Genomic DNA, 17,143 nt, shown 5'->3' on the forward strand with positions numbered 1-17,143 from the left:
GGTCACAGTGGCGTTTGAACGGCCGCTGAAGTGCAGGGATCTGAGTTATTTAATGTACTTATGTCGATTGACTGCCTGAAAAAATAACAGATGAAGACAAAGCAACCTGTATAGATGTGTTTATTCAAATCACAGATGCAATATTCAACATGTTTTCCATAAAATCTGGTTTTATTAGGATTTTACAAGTAAACCTAAACTATGAATTGTGGCCATTACCCTGGCTAAGCACAGAGCAGGTGTTACAGGCTAAATAGGTCCACAGTTAGTGGTGGATGTAGTGAGAAAGGATAAGCTTACCTACAGTAAAACCGGAACATCCTGCATTAAACTGTCTACTCACAAGAGAAAGTCTTTCATTATATAGGGGAGAGCTACAAACAGCAGGCCAGACAAACCTAATGATTCAGAAGGAAACGTTTCAGGGTTAATTGTGTGTGTGTGGGGGGGAGGGGGAGGGGTCATCTCAGTATACGTGCACCATTCCATACAGGAAAGTCCAGAACAGGACGTAGGTGAAAAGACCCCCGACAAGGCCTCCGGTGAAGAGCAGCCGCCGCGACTTAAAGCACTTTTTCCACCGCCGGCCAGCCTTGAGGATGAGCAGCAGGGAGAGCAGGAAGGAGGAGAGGAAATAGAAAACGAAGCCGTACAGTCCCGTCAGGCCGAGGATGCCGGCCGTCGCTCCCGACAGAGCTGACACGGAGGTGCGGCAGTAGTCCAGCACGGCGGCGTTGCCCCTCACGGCCACTTCGCTGATGAACTGTGGTCCCTCACGCTTGGCCCCGACTCCTGCCATCTTGGCTTTGGTCTACCACCAGAGGGTGCTGCTGTGACAGGAAAGACGCAGACGGTTACAATGCAGCCTGGGTTGAATTACTCCTCACATCCTAACAAATTACCGTCCTGCTATTGTCTGTTGGCAGATTAAGGTTGCAAAGTCAAGTGCACTCTTACAACAAATAAAAAGACAAAAAAAAAGATAAAATGCTTGCACCAAATCACATTGATGGACCTACTGTATAAAGTGGATTTTACCAAAGTCGGATTGTTCTGATTTTGGGATACAATATTTAATTTTGTGAGTTCGATGTAAATCCTGATGAGAAGTTCTGTACAACTGGAAATTGACATCAAGGCAGAATCGTGCAAAAAAAAAAAAGCTTCTCTGCTCAAAATCCCTTCCTTTCTACTGCTAGAGATATTTCAGAGCACAAGTGTCTGCAGGACGTTTCCAGCAACAGGAAGTAAGCGGATAAATGTCCCACGTGACCACAATACTGCACAGCACCTGTAATCAGTAGGAACACCTGGGTGCTGGTCACTTCTAACAAGGTATACCAATGTCTTGGATGTTTGAAAATCACTCAAATTCCCCCCCTTCCTTTTAACGAGATGCCCAGAGAAAGTTTCAGAGTGACCCGAAGTTTCTCAAGCCGGATGTAGCGTAGAGTGACAATATTCTGCCCCTACCCATCTAGTTGCTGGGCTCTGCCTGTCATGTGACAAACTGAATATGAACAACAAAAAAAAAAAAAAATTAGCTCCTATTCTTTTCCATTCACTGGCAACAACAAAAGAAAGTGGCTATTTGGAGAAAACAAAAGAACAGCTGTGGTGTGGAAGCTAAAGAAGCAACATCACTAATGATGGCCAGACTAATTAGGCAGCTAAGATCGGCACACGGATCAATTATTTTAGCACACTAGAAATATTCTTTTTTGTATAAAAGCAATTGGCTCACGCTATAAAAATTGGTGCAATAAGAATTAGATGTGGAAGATGTTAGGAAAATATGCACTCATGTTGGCCAATGTGACAACAGTATGGACTATGATAAACAGTTTTGTCTTTCTGCCTCGGGTTGATAGCAAACATGTACTCCAGGTGATGAACGGTATATCCAGCTACTGTTAAAAAAAAAAATCCATCTCTTGGTTATATTGTTCCAGCTTTACTAATGGGACCCATACCGACATGCTAAAAAAGGCCCAGTACCGATGTAAAAGGCGATTTACCGTCCATCCTACTGGGATATCGCCTGGTAACCACAGTCGGATGATTTTACGCTAGACTGGCCCTGATAAATAATTAGCCTGAAAACTAAATATTCCATCCATTTCTGATCAGTGAATACACACAATAAACAAGTTTGCTGCTTTCACACCAGGACAGGGATGTCAGCAGATCCCTTAAAGCAAAACTTATGGCAGCATCTGGTTTAGTTGCTTTAAGAGTTTAACTCTACATCTCATGGAACATTCTGGAAACGTAGAGTCTTCTGGAAATCTTACAGCCAAGCTAAGGGTCAATCCTCTCTACAGGGACTACACAAAGACTGCTGTTAGTAACGCTAATACAGATAAACGCTGATTTAAACTTTTGAATTCTGGTGAAAATTACTAATCTTTTTGTAATTGGTTCGAAAGATGAGAGAAATCCCGTTTAACTGACTAGTTGCCTCCGGTCCTGGCATAAATAATGATCCATCTCACAATAAATAGAAGAATTAACAATTTAACAATGAAACCCCTGCAAGCAGATGGAATACTGGACATGAACATCAATTATTTTGAAGTGAGCTAGAAGAAGGTTTTACATCTTATGCACATTAAACCTTCATATGCACAATTTTTTTTATTTTTAAATTTTAAATAGATGGTCGTTCATGTATTTGATCGTTGTTGTAGATGTAGATCTACGACATTTGGCTGTACATGAAAAAAATCATTTATATTATTTTTAAGCTAGTTTAACTTTCAATTCATCCAGAAATGAGAAGGAAAAAACAATCGTGTACATGTTTTATGTGTAACTGCTAAAAAATAGAGATCTGCATCCAAAGTCAGCATTTGCATGTCAGACCTTAAAATATTAGTTCAAATATGTGATCAGCTCAAACTAAGGCATCTAACAGATGACTCCGCAAGGAACCGAACAGCAAAAGAAACATTTAAAGATCAAACACGGGTGCCAAGAGGGAAAAGTAGCTGACAGCAGTGGACCGTGTTAGCTTAGGCCGACATAAGGCTGTCAGCTAGCTTCTGCGTCTTAAACAGAACCAGAACATCCCAGAAAAAAACAACTTTCCTGGGCTGCGGACAGCGAGGTGGCAGCCGCAGTGGGGCCACGGACGGGCCTCGCTTCGTTTTGACACAAAGCGCTGCTTTACATTCATGTCACTGCTGCTGCTGACAGGCTAGCTCCGTTAGCTGAACCCAGCACTGAACCACCACTCACCGGAATTTAACGATGTTTCCCGATTCCACTCGGTGTAATTACTGCGGCATGCTATTAGTGACGCACACGGTCACTCCGGGGCTTTGGACGCGTGAAGCTTCAGGAAAATCTCGGCAGCTCTAGCGCGGACACGGTACATTCATTCTCAAAGGACTGACGCTCCCAGCAGAAAGTCAACCATGCTCCTTCGCAGTGCATTGTGGGTACGGGAGAGTCATCAAACAAGGGCGGTGCGTTCGGGGTACTGGGGAAAAGTAGAACATTATAAGTTTTTAGATAAATATCAACCCAAACGTTGCCTATAAAGTTCATGGACGTTTCCTACCCGCTACATAACCACGGCGTCCAGGTTAATAGATTTAATGCATGAATAAGTAATAAGTTATTGGATAAAGATTTATATATATATTAATTATACAAAACAGATCTACCAATAAGGATGTGAAATACATACAGCGAATAAATAATTCAGTTTATGTAATGTCATGTAAGAAACACATAAACAATTGTTAGAAAATCCATATTTTATGTTAAAATATTTTTTAATTCTTTAAATATTCATTCTATTTCACATTATGAATGAACCTTCAGTACTACCTTTTAAGAGTTGTTAACACTATATGCAGGTGCTAATCAAAATATCATGAAAAAGTGGATTTTTTTCAGTAATTCCATTCAATAAGTGAAATTTGTATATCATGTTCATTCATTACAGTAAGCTGCAGTAAACCAGCCAAAAGGAGACCAACTAAGTACTGAGTGCTGTACATGCTCATGGTTTTCATGTTCATACTTTTCAGTTGGCCAGCATTCTTGGAAATCCTTTTTCTTATTGTATTGTAAAATGTAAAAATTAAAATTTCTAAGATACTTAATTTGTGGTTTTCATTAGCTGTCAGTAATAATAATCAAAATTTAAAGAAATAAAATCTATGCAGATGACATATTCTTGTTAATTGTTTAACAAAAGAAATCACTGAAAATATCAATAGATGGATGCTTCTTTCCTTATCACTGATTGGCAGGATCAACACCTACAAAATTAATATACTTCCAAAACTATTGTATATTTTTCAAAATGTCCCCCTGCCGCCCCCTTCTTAAGACAAAATAAACGGCCCAGGATTAGAATGTCGCTCTTACATTTACCTCACAATAAGGGAGGACTAGGGTGTCCGAATTTGAAGTGGTATTACTGGGCAGCACAACTAAGGACTATTCGATATTACTTTAATGCCAGGGACGCCCCCCAATGGACAGAAATGGAATCTGAGTCAGTAAATCCACCTTTACCTTTATACATCTTTTCTGATTCAGTCCCAAGACTGTTGGGAAAAACGGTTAACCCTATTGTTTAAAACATGATCAAAATATGGTATGATGTAAATAAATTCACAAAAGAACCATGGTGTATGTAATAAATTATGGCAACATCTAAGTACATGTACATTTTATTTAATTCAACAATTTTATAACAGTTTAATTTAAATATTCAGGTTAAGGCAAATCCCATTTGTAACAATTAGTTATTTAGTGGATTTTTGAGACCTTTGATTGTGGATATTATTCAAAGAACACTCTCCTTTTTCTTAGAAAAGTAACGATCTATTCTTTAATAAGCAACAAATGCTGACTATATCAGGGTAGCCACCTTGGAATGAGATAGAGGTGCAGGTCAATCTTTAAAAAGAAAAAGTATGGACAAGAATAATTCAAAGATAAGGGAATTACTTGAATGATATATAGTTTGTGTTTGCTTATTTATTTGTTTCCGAAAAAACTTTCATTTTAAAAGAATATTATCGGTGTGATAGTTTCTAATCCACTCTCCAGTACTGAAGGTGGCGGTAATGCGTCTAATAAGTTGTTCGCCATAACACAGAAGAAGAAGAAGTAGTAGTGCACTTTGCTCTGAGGATGTTTTCAACCCCGGTCAGCGGAGGCTGCAGTCATGTCGGACGTCCTCCTGGGAATAGATCTGGGCACCACTTCGGTCAAAGCCGTGCTGCTGGCCGCCGACTCCAGAGCCGTGGTGGCGGCTCACTCGGAACCCACTGCCGCCGATCTCAGCGACGTTAGAGGAATAAAGGTGAGCTGGCCAACTTCCCCCTGCAGCTGATGGAGCTGAACTCAGCTGAGCCTCTGTGTGTGTGTGTGTGTGTGTGTGTGTGTGTGTGTGTGTGTGTGTGTGTGTGTGTGTGTGTGTGTGTGTGTGTGTGTGGTACCCAGGCCAAGGAGCAGGACCCCGGGCTGATCATAGACGCTGTGAACCGCTGTGTGGAGCAGCTGCCCAGAGCCAGGCTGCAGCATGTCTGCAGGGTCGGCCTCACGGGACAGATGCACGGGGTTCTGTTCTGGAGGGCAAACACCGGTAAGAGAACCGCCTCTGCTGCCCTGACATTTAAAGAATAAAACCAAAAGATAAAGTGCAATGATGAGACGCTGCTTCAAAGGACTGGCTTGAATGTAAAAACACAATTTTAAGTGCGCTTGTTAGGACAGAGCAAAGTCCTTTTTTTTAATCTAAATCACAATAGTTAAATATTAATAAAATGGACTTCGACATGAACTCCTCACGTTTCAGTTACCATTGACCTCAGCTGTAAATCAGGAAGAGGGAATGTGAAATAAATAGGGGCCAGACATTTATTTTGTCCCATCCATTAAAGCACATTTCATATATGCAGAGATACACGATGAATTCTACTGGCTCTGACACACAATGTTCATCCAGTTGTTTTAAACGTGCTTTCAATCAGACACTATTGCTACAGTTCAACCCTGTAAGGCCCACTGTTACAAAATTATAACATCCTTTTTAGCTATACCAAACAAAGCTGAAAATGTTTTTTTTTCTTGCAAGAACATATTGTCATATTGTTTTGCTTTGCAATGCCATTGGATAGTAAATGTGTAAACGGGGTTAGTTCACATGTTGTGGAATACTTATTACTACTAGAAATATAATGTATGATTAACTGCAACTTCTTAATGTTTTTTGATCTGTTTAGGACAGATTTGAATCATTTTCAATGAAAATATTATTTATTTTGTGGTATTTAAAGCCCTTCCAGCAGCATTATTTGAAACCTTGGCTGAATTTTAGCTGTAAAAATACATACGTACATACAAGGCTTTGTTTACTCGAATATCTAAAACTGGACACTGGTTGTGTATGATGGATGTGAGTACAGGTGTTAGTATTCTTGACTGTGTGGATGTAAGTGGTCTTGAGTGTTGCAATTATGGTACATTGTCCTGGACTATGCTCATATAAGTGGTCTGGGCATTCCTTTTGGTATGTTCATCTAAGTGGTATCTCATCATCAATTGATGAGATAATTGTTCTGTTTTAAGGGACATTTGGCAGCATAAAGCATTGTATGCAATACAAACCCCCATGCGGCTTCAAATTGTGGATGAGAAGTGGGCCCTCTGGCATCCTCTGTGACCTCAATGTTTACCAAGAAAGCGTCGATGGAAGACAAGCCAGACCTCAACTTTAAAGGGGAAGTCGGGTCAACAAGGAAAAATCAGGAGATCATTAGCTATAACTAAAACTAATACGTTCGTGGTGATTTAATGAATTTAGCGTTAATCAATAAGAAAATAAAAGCATAAATTGTTGTCTGGATCATCGTGTATGGGGGGATGTTCTAATACAATGGGTAAAAGTGGAAAAAACATTAGCTTTTTCACCTTTCCGATTCATCATCCACCACGGGCTGTTTTGTTGGATTGCCCACTTGAAAAGGGAGGATTTGCCATCGAACTTCTGGCCAGAGAGAAAACACGTCATCTGTAGCCAACATTTCGAAGAAGAATGTCTTCAAGATGACATGAGAGCGAGACTTTTTGGTAGGTTTTTCTTTTTAATGATGTAGACTTTGCCGGGACATTTGTTTACCGACTAGAGGGGCGGAGTGATACGACACATTTAGAAATGCTCGCTGTGGCGAAGCCCACTCATTTTATGCGACTTTGGTCTTATTTTTTCTAAAGTCGCTTGTAAATGTGATGAGATGTGGGGTTACAGTTTTTTTGGGCTTGTTTCTGAAAGTGAAGTCGATTGTTTTGGCTCTAAACTAAGTGACGTTAAAATATCCCTCCGCCTCATAACACGCTGCAGCTCATCCTGACAGGAGGAGAGAGTAAACTCAGAAGGAGCCGCTCTGCCCGTATTTTCTGCAGTTTACGGTTGCAATAACTGATGGTAACTGCTGAAAGTAGATTAGGCGGTGCAGATCACCATTTTGAGCAGAGATTGGTTCTAAAGATGAGTTTTATACCCATCTTATAACATTGCAGAACCCAACCCTATAAACCGTACTTTAATGCTTATTTGTTGTCTTTTTATGGCTCTAAAATGTAAAATTAGTATTAATTTAAATGCTTAATACCATGTCTATCTTTGTTTAAGGGGTTAAAACAATATTTTGGCATGAAAATGGATGTTTATTTACAAGGGGACAGATAGGGCATTGGGACTTGCTCGACAGCCGATACCACGACCTGACGTCACAAACTGAGAGGTGGCAGTACTGTTCTTCACCAAGATGGCTGCCCCCATAAAAGGACCTTCAAATGAAAATTACTCTTAATTAAAAAAAGCTTGCAATTTATTGAACAGTATGTAACAATTTTATGTTTAAAGTACTTTCAGCAGTTTGAATTCTGATTTTGACCGGACTTCTCCTTTAAATGGCAGCTGATGTTGTAATGAAGCCTGCCTTGACGCTTCCAGAAAGTCAGAACTATACAATCTGTGCTGCCAGCTACCTCACCTTTGTCTCATTAGTAGTTCAGCTCCTTGACTGCGGATTGCACTATGTGGGAACCGCCAGGCAAGTGCACTTACCCAAATGTGTCCTCGAAGATGAGAAGAGATTAAAGAAAAAAGGAGGAGCGGAGACAATCCACATCATCTGTGCTATGGAATGGTACAACAACAGGGCGATCACTCTTTCTCGTCCTTTGCTGGCCCACATTACCAAGATTCAGTGTTGGAATAAAGCCACCAAATCCTACGCAGGGGGTGAGAGATCTTACATTATGGGTGCTTACAATAAATTGCGACTGTGTGGATTTGTTGGACTCATTCGCTGCCAAGCACAAATTCCTAATGAAATTGGACCACTGATACTTTTACATCTTTTGGCATCATCCTTGCTCTTATTTGCTATCATCCTTCCCATAATCAACGCCTGGTTTCCTCTACATGCAGGAGTACTGGCAACACCAATGATTCCCTCTACAGGAAGTCCGAAATGCCTTTCAGATAGAAGGAAACGCTTCTTGGAGTACCACTTTACATGAACACAAGTCATCCCCCATTATCTGAGGTCCACTAGCACGTTCTGTTCCCAGACCGAAGTTTTCATTCTGCTATTCTAATTTTTTTTTTATCCAATGAGTTTAGATTGATAAAGAAGGTATAACCACTGTGTGATTATTATGATATTTACTCTTATAGAGCTTTGTAAGGGATACACAGCATGAATAAACCCTTAGTAGTTCTGTGCATTTGCTTAGACAGCGTGGGGGCAAATACATGAATTCTTTTTTTTTTTCTTTTCTATTTTCTTCTCTTTTTTTTTCTTTTTCTTTTCTTTTTGTTCTGCTTTTTCCCCCTTTTTTTCTTCTTTTTTTTCTTATTCTAAAGCTGCTCAATAGCTTGTCTACAAAAACATTTTACATGGCATACATAAACCTGCCTTATGGTTTCTATAACTGCTTTGCTGCCCTGAAAAATACAGAAGTCCTTGGTTGTAGATAAATCTTATGCTGATCGCATGGTTCACCGTATCTCCGAATATCACCCAGCCCACTGATCATACTGACTTTCGGGCAAGCTTGGTATTGGTATCACTTTTTCTGAAGCGGAAGCATCAGAAGTGCTGATCTTCTCCATCAGCATGACCATGTCATGCGATGAGTGGTATGTTATCTGGCTAACCGTAAGAACTACTTATCAGCTCATAACCCGCCACATCATAAGAGAGATTATAGATTATGCAAAGTTTATTTTTCATTTTAACCCCAAAGTAAAACTATATACAGAAAAGATGCAAATACATGAATTCTGCTCACATCCAGGCCTGATGTTACAATATTGCAACATTTCTGTAGAAACATACTAAAGCACTACATTTCTGCACCATATGCCTCATTTAACAATATAAGAGAGGAGAACATTTTTTTTCTTTTTTTTTTTCTTTTTAATTTTGGGCCATACAGGGATCTTATCCACATTCCAGAGATTCAAAAGAAAGTGCCAAGCGGTCAGACTTTCCTCCAGCTGTATGGAGCATAGTGTAACAATTTGTTGCCATTCCCTCATCTGTTGCTGGCTGAACAGAGGCTCCTATGCTCTTGCTTTGTTTAAAAAAGGCAGATTTATCTGGCGAGCTGCATTGTACTGCAGCTGACCACAGGCTGGCTCCTGAGCAGGTAGCCTGACTAACTCAACTAATATCAGCTTCTTATTCTGATATTAAGCCATAAAGAGCAGAAATGGCACAATACATAAATAGTTTAATCTAACATGGTGCAACGCAATCACTTGAACACTTCCACTAAATCTAGTGGGTGTTTATTGTATGTGTGGTCTGTGTATCCAAATACAAATGTACAAAAACAAAGGATGGAAACTCTTGAATGTATAATTGTGCATAATTCTATCTTATCTGAAAGTTGTCATTAGTTTATGCAAATAAAAAGTCTGAGTGCTTTGAATCAGTGGTCAACAATTTATTCATTTTTTAAACTAAAACTGTTAGCCGTACAGTTTTATCTTCAAAAACTATATTATAGGAAGATTTAAGAGCCACATTGAAATTAGTTATTTTTCCCAAAATGATTACAAAATGAAATCTGTATTTGGGATCTTATGCTGACTAGCATAGCGGCTACTATGTTCTTTAACAGACAAAGGTTAATAGCTTATAGCGATAAAACAGAGCAACTTTGACTCTGCTCAGCCTTCCTGTTATTCATTGAAAGTCTTGCTCTCTCCTGTAGTCTGAATGCCTGCATAGGCTCCACTGAAACAGTTTACAGCTACAATTAGGAGTCATTTTGGCTACAGTGATGTTTAAAGGACTTCTAAACATTGTCACCAATTATACATACAGTATGCATCTTCTGTGTCCCAGGCTGCGATTGGTCAGACGGGGACTCTTTCACACCCAGAGACACCAGTCAGCTGGTCACATGGCAGGACGGACGCTGCAGCAGTGACTTCCTGTCTGCTCTTCCAAAACCCCAGTCTCACCTCGCCGTTTCCACGGGCTTCGGCTGTGCGACGATCTTCTGGTACATGAAACACAGGTTGGTGCACGACGCTTCAGCCGCCGCTTTCAACAGCGATTTGATTAAAAAAAAACTGACATTGATTTATTTTGTGGTTTCACTGCAGGCCTAAGTTCCTGGAAGACTTCACTGTTGCTGGTACCATCCAGGACTACGTGGTCTCCATGCTCTGTGGTTTGGACTCCTGCGTGATGACGCCTCAGAATGCAGCCAGCTGGGGCTTCTTCAACACTGCAACCAATCAGTGGAACGAGAACGTGTATGTAGAACGCTGGACTTCATATCTTGTAGCTTGTATGCATGTGTTATTATAGCTTTACCACCTAACAGTTTGCACCATCACCAGCAGAGGCTTGTGTCCTACTTGACTAACGACAATGTGTGCATGCTCTAGTCTGAAGGCCGCGGGCTTCCCCATCCGCCTGCTTCCTCGGTGTGCGCCGGCGGGCGCCCTGGTGGGGCAGACATGCTCTGCCTGGCATGGCGTTCCTGCAGGCACACCAGTAGGGGCTGCCCTGGGAGACTTCCAGTGCTCCGTCTACTCCTGCATGAGTGCGCCAGCAGATGCAGGTGAAACAGCAAGTCATGCCATCACTGCCACAGTTAATGCACTTAGTGCATTATACCCTGGTTGTTTGTGCATTTTAGATAAGGAGATCCCTTTTACCATTAGGTTATCTCCTGCCGACATGTGGTCCTTTCCGCAGTCAACTCTCCGATGTCTAACAAAGCCGATCTGATTAATGTATGACTGTTTTTACAAAATAAGATGCCCCATATTCATGTTTTCAAATAATTCTCATTACCTCTGAGCACATAAAAAGTGTAAAAGTAATGTCAAATATACTGTATATTTAATAGGTTGTATCCTTTTTAAAATTTCCCAGTTCTCAACATAAGCACGTCAGCCCAGCTGACATTCGCCCTGCCAGCTGGCTTCACCCCTCCTGATTCTGCCCAGATAGAGTCGTCCATCTCCTACTTTCCTTACTTTGACTCATCATACTTGGCCGTGGCAGCGTCGCTCAACGGAGGGAACGTGTTGGCCACTTTTGTGGAAACGTTGACTGCCTGGATCAAAGAATTCGGTATGTTTTTTTTTATTTATTGCTTAATCCATACAGTGCCTTGCATTGTGTTCACACATCCCCCATCCATTAATGTTTTCACGTCCTTTCACTTTACAATCGCAAAGGTCAATGTAGTTTATTGGGATTGTATGGGACAGAGCACTACAAAGCAACATAATTGTGAAGCATTAGGAAAATTACACATTGCTTTGCATTTTGTGCAAATAAAAATCTGAAAAGTGTGGCCTGCGCAGTATGAATCGATACACTTTGGTGCAAGTACAGCACCATTATCAGATTATTGCTTGAACAGAGCTGTGAGAGAATCTTAAAGTTTGAGGGTTAATTGTTTTATAGTCCTTTTTCATAATGTTGCCTTAAACTGCTCTACATATCCACCTTTGACCTGTCAGCTGTCCCTAGGTCTTCATGATGCTGTTTGTTTTCTAATGTTCCTAAATGTTCCCTAATGTTCTGTCTCAAACCTCTGAGTCCAGAAAACGGAACAACAGGATTTAGGCCAACTTTAAATTACACACAGATGGACTTTACCAACTAGATGATTTCTAATGGTACCTGGTTGCACTGGATGTTATTTAAATGCACTGCACACTATTCTGATTTTTATATTTTGAAAAAAGATTGAAACAATATATCCTTTCCCCTCCATTTTACAATATGCACGACTTTATGTTGGAATATTCCCTAAATTCCCTAAGTGAAGTAAAAAAACAAACAAACAAAAAAATGTGGTACAGGGTTAATTAATTGATGGAAATTGAAATTCTCTGTTTTAATGATCCAGTATTACTACTGTCCTACTGTGTCAGTGGGTGAGGTTTATCGTCAGTACTTGATGGCTCCTATTTCGGTTCCTATTGCACGCTTCCTCAGTGGAGCGATTTAATGACGCAGATTAAAATATGTGTGTCTTCTTGTGTTTTTTATAAAACACACAAAAACAAAACACGTATTTTGTGTGCAAAAGGCCTGACATGTCATTTTATAGCTGGTATTGTCCCAGTATGACCATCGTAACCGCTGGAGCAGCTCACTTTCCCACTTCACATTCCTTTTAAGAGCCTGATCCATAAAACAGCTCCTAGTCAATGTGAGGATATGTTGACACTAAGATTTGAAGCATCTCTTGTTTATCGGCTTTTATTTATTTTTCATATACATTAATTTATGTTGCCTATTTAAGTTGATGAGGCAATCCTTAAATCTTGTCCACCACACATCTGGTGTGGCCAAAAAATGTTTTTTGCCAGACAAAGCGGCCCTCTATGAACACAAAAGAAATTGTAAATGTGTTCATCTACTAGAAGTAAACTGCAAAGAAGGAAAAAAAAATCCCTGTCTCATGCTGAATCATTCCTTTCAGGAATCTCACCATAGCATTAAGTACCAGTCAAACTGTTTAATACATACAGTAGACTTATTTGTTGGTTGCACTTTATGTTCAACAAGGATTGATGTCCAACTTAACAACCTATTCTTGAATAACAATATTATGATGAATAAAAACAGATAAATTTCTTGTTTTAAACGGTCCTCCTTTACAAACATCTTTATCCACAGGCCATTTTTGTTGCTTGTGGTTAATTTAGAGAAAGGTCCAAATTAAATCGCAATTATGGTTGAAATATATCACAATTTTGTTTTTGGGCAACATGGTACAGCCCTAATAAACGCATATCATTTCTTTATTCAGTTAACATGAACTTTTACCGTGAACACGAAAGGAACTAAAGAAACCCTTTTTAAAAAAATAAAATGAATTGCACCAAAACTATTGTGAACCTAAATCTGAAAGTTTGTTCATAAAGAACAAAAATACAGTCAGCATTTTTCAGAGCTGACCATTTGCCTTGAAGTCAGTACAGTTTCCTTTTAATGTGAAAATGACTCAAAACAAGCTCTTTCTTCACATGCCCTCTGCACATTTGACAAAGGAATAAACCCTCATCCAGGTCTGTGCCCGTGCTTCGTTAGTCTGCCATCACCCTAAACACTTTTACACAAAATTCACATCAGGTTCAAAGATTTTAAACTTTTACAGCAAGTCTAATGTTGCAGTCAGATCAGCAACAAGTCTTGCTTGGGTGAGCTGTTTAAAATGTTGCTGTAGGCAGGAACACGATGGCCCTAAAATAAACAGGAGACAGCGTCTTATTCTTAGCTGGTTTTAACCACAATCAAGCAGCCGTGAGCTAGTTGAGATGCACAATAAAGCGCAGCTATGTGATACCAAACTGAGATGTGGGGATTGAGCTGTGGCCAATTTCTGATCACCATTTGTATGAAGCTCTTGACCTGCCCTTACAGATACCTGGCAATGTTTCTTTTAGAGCAAAATCCTTTTTAAATATAATAAAATAAAAAGAAAAGCTTTCTGTTTCCCCTGATAATCAAATACTGAGAAATCCCCCATGATTTGGGTGAAGGGTGTCTATGAATGAAACCCAATTGAAAAAGGTTTAATTAAATGTATTGCTGTACAAGACAGATTATAGCCCACTTACTTTTCATTTTTTTTAAATTTGGCAATATCTTTGATATATGTCTTTTTTTTTTTCTTAAGCTTAATTTAAAAATAAATAACAAGCATGTCCAACTTAATGTTTGGCCAGAAATTGCTCCGATTTACTGTTTTTACACTGCTAAAATGGAACTAAAGATGAGTAAAATTGTCTTGAAGTTAGTGTATTTGAGCAGGTAAATAAAATAATTTGCCAATGGAATGGAGTATTTTGACTCCTATAACAAGATAAGTAGATATCCTGCACTTGAAATAAGATGATTGACATGAGTTGTTAATACTTTAAGTGTAAAAATCTTATTCCATTGGCAGATCATCTTGTTTACCTGATCAACTCAAGGACAAATACACTAATTTCAAGAACATTTTACTTACTTTTAGTTCCCTTTTTGCAGTGTATAATGTTAAATGATTAATTTATTTATAGTAACTAAGAAGTAGAGGCAGAGGTTCTGATGTGATCGGTCTGTTTTTATGTAAATGAAGACCAGAGATAAAGTCACATTGTACAGTCGATGTTACACAGTTCTGCAGTTGAACAGGATTTCACTGGTCTTTCAAAACAAAGACAAAATTATTACCGAGGTGACACATTCATCTGTCTTTAGCACTTTATGTTAACAATTAGCACAGTTAGCATGAACAGGAGCAACTTTTTCCTTTCTCACCGCGTCTTTAAAAGTGGCAGCCTTACTATGACCAGGCCAACATGCCTTTGTAGAATCCTGAGTTTCTTCTTAAAAAGCTTTTAACACACCCGGCCCTCATTTTTACACCCACTTTTTCTACTTAAAATAGCTAACTTTGTGTCACAACTTCCGTACTGAAGAGTTTTTATCAGATCAGATTTTTTTTTGTTTGTGATGGGCGGATCACCAGATCTGGGCCTGGCGAGTGTAACATCTGCCGATTCCTGTCACCGGCTACTTTCTTTTTGCATCTCTCAAGGGAGTTCTCGCTTTAGACACCAAATCACTTATGCTTTTGCTAATGCGCACATCTTAAACATCCTCCTAAATAAACACTTACTAGATTTGCTATCTAGTTCTGTCAGAATGCTAGCTCTCCATCCTCATGCAGCATTATCAAGTATGTCCCTGAAAGCTGAACAAGAACTTAATGGACTTGCATTGGAGTTGCTGAATCCTCTCATTTTATTGGACTCCATTATTTCAGTCAGAAATAAACAGTTCAGTGGAAGTGCACTTTGGAGGATGAAAACAATGTACCAAAACGTAACGAAGGCTACAATAAACAAAAGGATGTTGTGGAGAAAATGAACATCTGCTGCTTTTCAACCCTGACAGGTGCGGAGCTGAGCGACTCGTGTATGTATGAGAAGCTGATTGGCTGTGCCCTGAGCCAGGAGACCAGTGACCTGATGGTGAGTCCCACCATCCTGGGGGAGAGACACGACCCCCGCCGCCTGGGTCAGGTCACCAACATCTCCGCCTGCAACCTCTCCTTGGGTCATGTGTTCAGAGCGCTCTGCCGCGGCGTGGTGAGCAACGTGGCCTCCATGATGCCTTTGGAGCACCTGCAGCGGGCCGGGGTCAGCAGGATCGTGGGGAGCGGGAGCGCGCTCGCTCGCAACGAGGTGCTCAGGCAGGAGGTGGAGAGGGCGTTTCCTCTGCAGGTGGATTACGGACAGAACGCAGACTCTGCTGTGGGCGTGGCCATGGTCCTCTGTGACCGACTGAACAATGTGCCTGGGAATCCCTGCATGTTCACATGATTGACTGATTGACTTGAGATTTTTTACAAAACTCTCAGTGGAACTGTTTTGTTTGAACAAATTAACAGGTCTACTTAAAGTAGACTTAAATCTAATATTTTGCTTTCTGCCGAACAATGAAAACTCTGAGGGGACGTAAAACCTTGATGACTAGATACTGCAATCAACCCCCCATACCGACATTTTTCTGTGACCTGAATGTTTGGTCCTGTTGTTCCTGTTGGGGGAAACGTTTTTTACAGAGAATCTCAGAATCTCATTTGAAAAACAATTTTGTCAAAGCATGTAATTTTAAGATCCTTTGATATCATAAAAATAAGCAAGAATAGCACTTAGAACAATGGAAGAGGTCTTGAAAGTAGCAGAAATCAAAATTCCCCATCAGTGATAGTTGGTGCCATTATCCAAATATCACTGATCCTGATCCGGATCTATTTCCTGCAGCCTCTCTCACCACATTCCAGTCAAGTCCCGAGTCCTGATCTGAGCTAAAGCCCTGTAAACTGTAAATGCCGACAGTTTTCTGTGGACTCCACAGAAAAATAAAACTCATGTAGTGTCTTTTTCTGGTAATACAGTGGTTTACCAGGAGATTGAGGGTGTCAGAGCTAGGAGTCCACCCAGTAACCGGTGGGTTGCTGGTTCGAACCTCCACTCCCCCGGTTGTTGTGGCCTTGGGCAAGACATTTCACCTGCTTTGCCTGCTGTCGGTGGTCAGAGTGCCGTGTGGTGGTGGTTGTATGGCGGCATGGCTTCTGCAGATAACGTCACATTTAAAATTGCAAGAGAGATTGAGAGATCAACAATTGTTCATAATTTTATTTTATTTGAAATAGGCAAAACGTTAAAAAGTGCTGAGTAATAAACAGAGCAACTCTTATTGTGTCCAAACACCTTCAACTTATTTGCAGGCTCAAGTCTCTGGTTAGGAATTAAGGATAGATAAACATTTAAACCTAATGCATGACCACTTGTCATATCACAACTACAACAATGCAATGCATTTTATTGCTAATTTATGTAACAGACATCATGAAGTTGTGTAAATTAGTCAAAAGGAAGGAATGTGAAACACAGAGTAAAAATGGTTTTACAAAGAAAACTCTGAAAAGTTTGGTGCACATTTTATTCAGTCCTCCTTAATCGGAAACCTCTTAATACAATCCAGTGCAACCAAATAGCTTTTGAAGTCAGCTTATCACTAAATAGAGTCCATGAGGGGGACACGACCTAAATTTGATCTTT

At 40.1% G+C, this 17,143-nt stretch overlaps 2 protein-coding genes across 4 annotated transcripts; one reads left to right on the forward strand and one right to left on the reverse strand.

The window, feature by feature from the left end:
- Positions 1–102: 102 nt before the first annotated feature.
- On the reverse strand, positions 103–3,458 carry emc6 (ER membrane protein complex subunit 6). Of its 2 annotated transcripts, none has more exons than XM_012855492.3 (2): positions 3,241–3,458; positions 103–827 (listed from the first exon to the last, which is right to left on the reverse strand). In XM_012855492.3, exon 2 carries the CDS (start codon positions 797–799, stop codon positions 467–469), a length of 333 nt encoding a protein of 110 aa, XP_012710946.1. In that variant the 5' UTR covers positions 800–827; positions 3,241–3,458; the 3' UTR covers positions 103–466. The 2 variants fall into 2 exon arrangements, with proteins under 2 accessions (XP_012710946.1, XP_012710947.1); XM_012855493.3 differs by having other exon boundaries at positions 103–830; positions 3,241–3,457.
- Positions 3,459–5,005: 1,547 nt separating this feature from the next.
- On the forward strand, positions 5,006–16,043 carry shpk (sedoheptulokinase). 2 transcript variants are annotated; one of them, XM_021312285.2, is made up of 8 exons: positions 5,006–5,329; positions 5,470–5,611; positions 10,395–10,569; positions 10,658–10,810; positions 10,946–11,121; positions 11,439–11,639; positions 15,471–15,547; positions 15,646–16,043. In XM_021312285.2, the coding sequence occupies exons 1-8, from the start codon at positions 5,192–5,194 to the stop codon at positions 15,853–15,855; spliced, it is 1,272 nt and encodes a 423-aa protein (XP_021167960.2). In that variant the 5' UTR covers positions 5,006–5,191; the 3' UTR covers positions 15,856–16,043. The 2 variants fall into 2 exon arrangements, with proteins under 2 accessions (XP_021167960.2, XP_012710944.2); XM_012855490.3 differs by having other exon boundaries at positions 5,008–5,329; positions 15,471–16,043.
- Positions 16,044–17,143: the final 1,100 nt, after the last annotated feature.

Source organism: Fundulus heteroclitus, chromosome 11, assembly GCF_011125445.2.
Source record: "Fundulus heteroclitus isolate FHET01 chromosome 11, MU-UCD_Fhet_4.1, whole genome shotgun sequence".
NCBI classification, from domain to species: domain Eukaryota; kingdom Metazoa; phylum Chordata; class Actinopteri; order Cyprinodontiformes; family Fundulidae; genus Fundulus; species Fundulus heteroclitus.